Source organism: Pollachius pollachius, assembly GCF_949987615.1.
Source record: "Pollachius pollachius genome assembly, chromosome: 16".
Classification (NCBI taxonomy): Eukaryota; Metazoa; Chordata; class Actinopteri; order Gadiformes; family Gadidae; genus Pollachius; species Pollachius pollachius.
The window spans coordinates 10742761-10745260 of NC_136949.1; the positions used below are offsets into that span (position 1 = coordinate 10742761).

Below are 2500 nucleotides of genomic sequence, written 5' to 3' on the forward strand. Positions count from 1 at the left end.
CACAAATGTGTCCGAGGGGGTCTACTGTCGATAAAGTTATTCTGGAGATCCAGTGAGTTTAATCTCTCTCCCTCTCTGCTAAGAATGCCCAGCCAGCACGACAGCTTCTGGGAACAGAAAGCCCTTATTCAGCTGCTCAATAGAGACTGTCTGCTGAGCAAGAGCTGAATAGAGAGAGCTGCTGGTCTAGTAGACATACATCCACGCTCATTAAGCGCACACACATCAGCACACAGACAGACAGGGTGACAACAGAGACAGGAAGGTGGAAAGACAGACAGGCAGACAGAGAGACGGACATGACTGATCTTTCTACTTTGTTGAGTGACAGGAATTAATGTCTGTCTGTTCTGTTCCAGCAAAGTTTTTTCAAGGATTCAAGGAAACTCAAGGATTATACAGAAGGACACGCAGCATGCACCTACACACACACACACACACACACACGCACACACACTCACAATCCCTTTAAACCCATTGAGATTGAGGCTGATCTCAAAGCTTTTCTTCTGCTCTTCACTGTCCTTTTCCTCACTCTCAACCCCCACCATCTCCCCTTTGTCTCTCTCACCCTTTCTCTCTCTCTCGCACCCCATTTCTCCCTCCTACTCCCTCTCTCTCTATCTATCTCTCTCAATTTCCCCATCGCTCTCTGCCCCTCCTTCCTTTACCCATCCTCTCTCTCCCTCTGCCAATCTCACCCTCTCTCTTCCTCAGCCCATCTCTCTCGCTCCCTCTCCCCAATCCATCCCATCTATCCATCTCTGCCTACTTATCTGCTGATAGCGTGGGTGGCTATGTGTGTGTGAGGTGAGGGGGGGGGGGGGGGGGGGGGGGGGGGGGGGTTCTGGCAGGGGCAGAGGAGATGGAATCAATCGTTGGATTAGGTCTTGATTAAATATCGACAGAGCACTCGGCTCCCTGCCGGCCCCCGGCACTTTGATGACTTTGAACGGCGAGAGAGAGAGAGAGAGCGAGAGAGACAGAGAGGGAGGGTGAGCAAGAGATAAGGATGGAGAGAGAGAGAGATTAAGAGGAAGAAAGACAAGGGGAGCGAGAGAGAGAGAGAGAGAAAGTGAGGGGGAGTTAGAGAAAGAGAGTGATAGAGACAGAGAGAGAGAGAGATGGAGTGAGGGGGAGTTAGAGAAAGAGAGTGATAGAGACAGAGAGAGAGAGAGATGGAGTGTCAGTGGGGGCCAATCAAACTATTATTCCCCCCCACCCCCCCGCCTCCTCCTACTTCCCCCAGCTCTGCGGCGCATCGTATTAAACACTTTTATCTCGTAGAACGAAGGACGATCAATCCTGACCAAAGTTATGATTTATATTCCAAGTCGGTCGTTGTGTCTGTGTGTCTGTCTTTAAACACACAGAAATGCATGGGACAGCAGGACTTAAAGCAAGATATAAAGGCAGTCAGACAGCATACAGGTGTGTGCATACACACACACACACATGCACACAGACACATGCACGCCCAGACACAGGCGAACACACACAGAGCAGGTCCGGCACACTGGGGTTCAGACGGACAGATTGTAGTTTAATTGGTGCAACGTTTTGAGGAGATCTTCAGAGAAGGACACATTGACCGACACACACATACACACAATCACACGCACACACACACACACACGCACAATCACGCGCACGCACGCGCACGTGCACACACACACACACACACACACACACACACACACACACACACACACACACAGTGTCCTCTGTGACAGTAAGGAGAAACAGTCTGTCCCTGCTGACTGCTTCTGGAATAATGAGCTGAATCCTGGCCAAAACTAGCAGTGCACGTGTGTGTGTTTTTGTGTGTGTGTCTGTGTGTGTTTGTCTTTGTGTATGTGTGGGTCAGTAAATGTGTTGGTGCGTGCATATGTGTTCCAGTGTGTCTTTGCGTGTGCATGTGTGTATGTATTTGCGTGTGTGTGTGTGCGCATGAGTGTGTGTGTGTGTTACCTGCGTATGGTGCGCAGCAGCGTTGACCTGGCCTCGTTGTGAAAGGTGATGATGATGGAGGTAGGAGGAAGATCTGGATCATAGTGGAGGGCAGTGCATCTGCGGAGAGAGAGACAAAGAGTGAGAGACAGACAGACACACACACACACACACGCACACAGACACACACAGACAGACAAAGAGAGGGCGTAAGACAAAGAGTGTGAATGTCAGATCTCCAACCCATGAATTACTACAGCGGCACATTATAGTACAATATAATAGCGTACAAAATAACAAATGACATGAAAACCCTGGGCACAAACGAAGTATATTTAGAGTACATTATTATAATTCAGTGATTAAAAGAACGCCAGAGGAGCAATATCATTTGAGCAGTGTGAGATTAAAGCTGGGAATGGTTTCACCCTGAGGGAGTTCCTTCAGAAGGCTTAGGGTCAGCGGGGTCATGTCATGTTGGCCCCTCCAGCCCCTTGAGACTGGAGCTGTGATTAAGGGCTATACGGATACACCTCACTTGATTTGAGTG

General features: G+C 49.4%; 1 protein-coding gene across 1 annotated transcript in view; it reads right to left on the reverse strand.

Annotated features, from left to right (window-relative positions):
• The window catches only part of galnt14 (UDP-N-acetyl-alpha-D-galactosamine:polypeptide N-acetylgalactosaminyltransferase 14 (GalNAc-T14)), a gene marked incomplete at both ends in the record, with an annotated part of 102902 nt that overhangs the window by 39282 nt on the left and 61120 nt on the right, over window positions 1–2500 (reverse strand). The window contains 1 exon segment of the mRNA XM_079754130.1: window positions 1972–2070. Within this exon segment, the coding sequence (XP_079610256.1) occupies window positions 1972–2070 (99 nt within the window).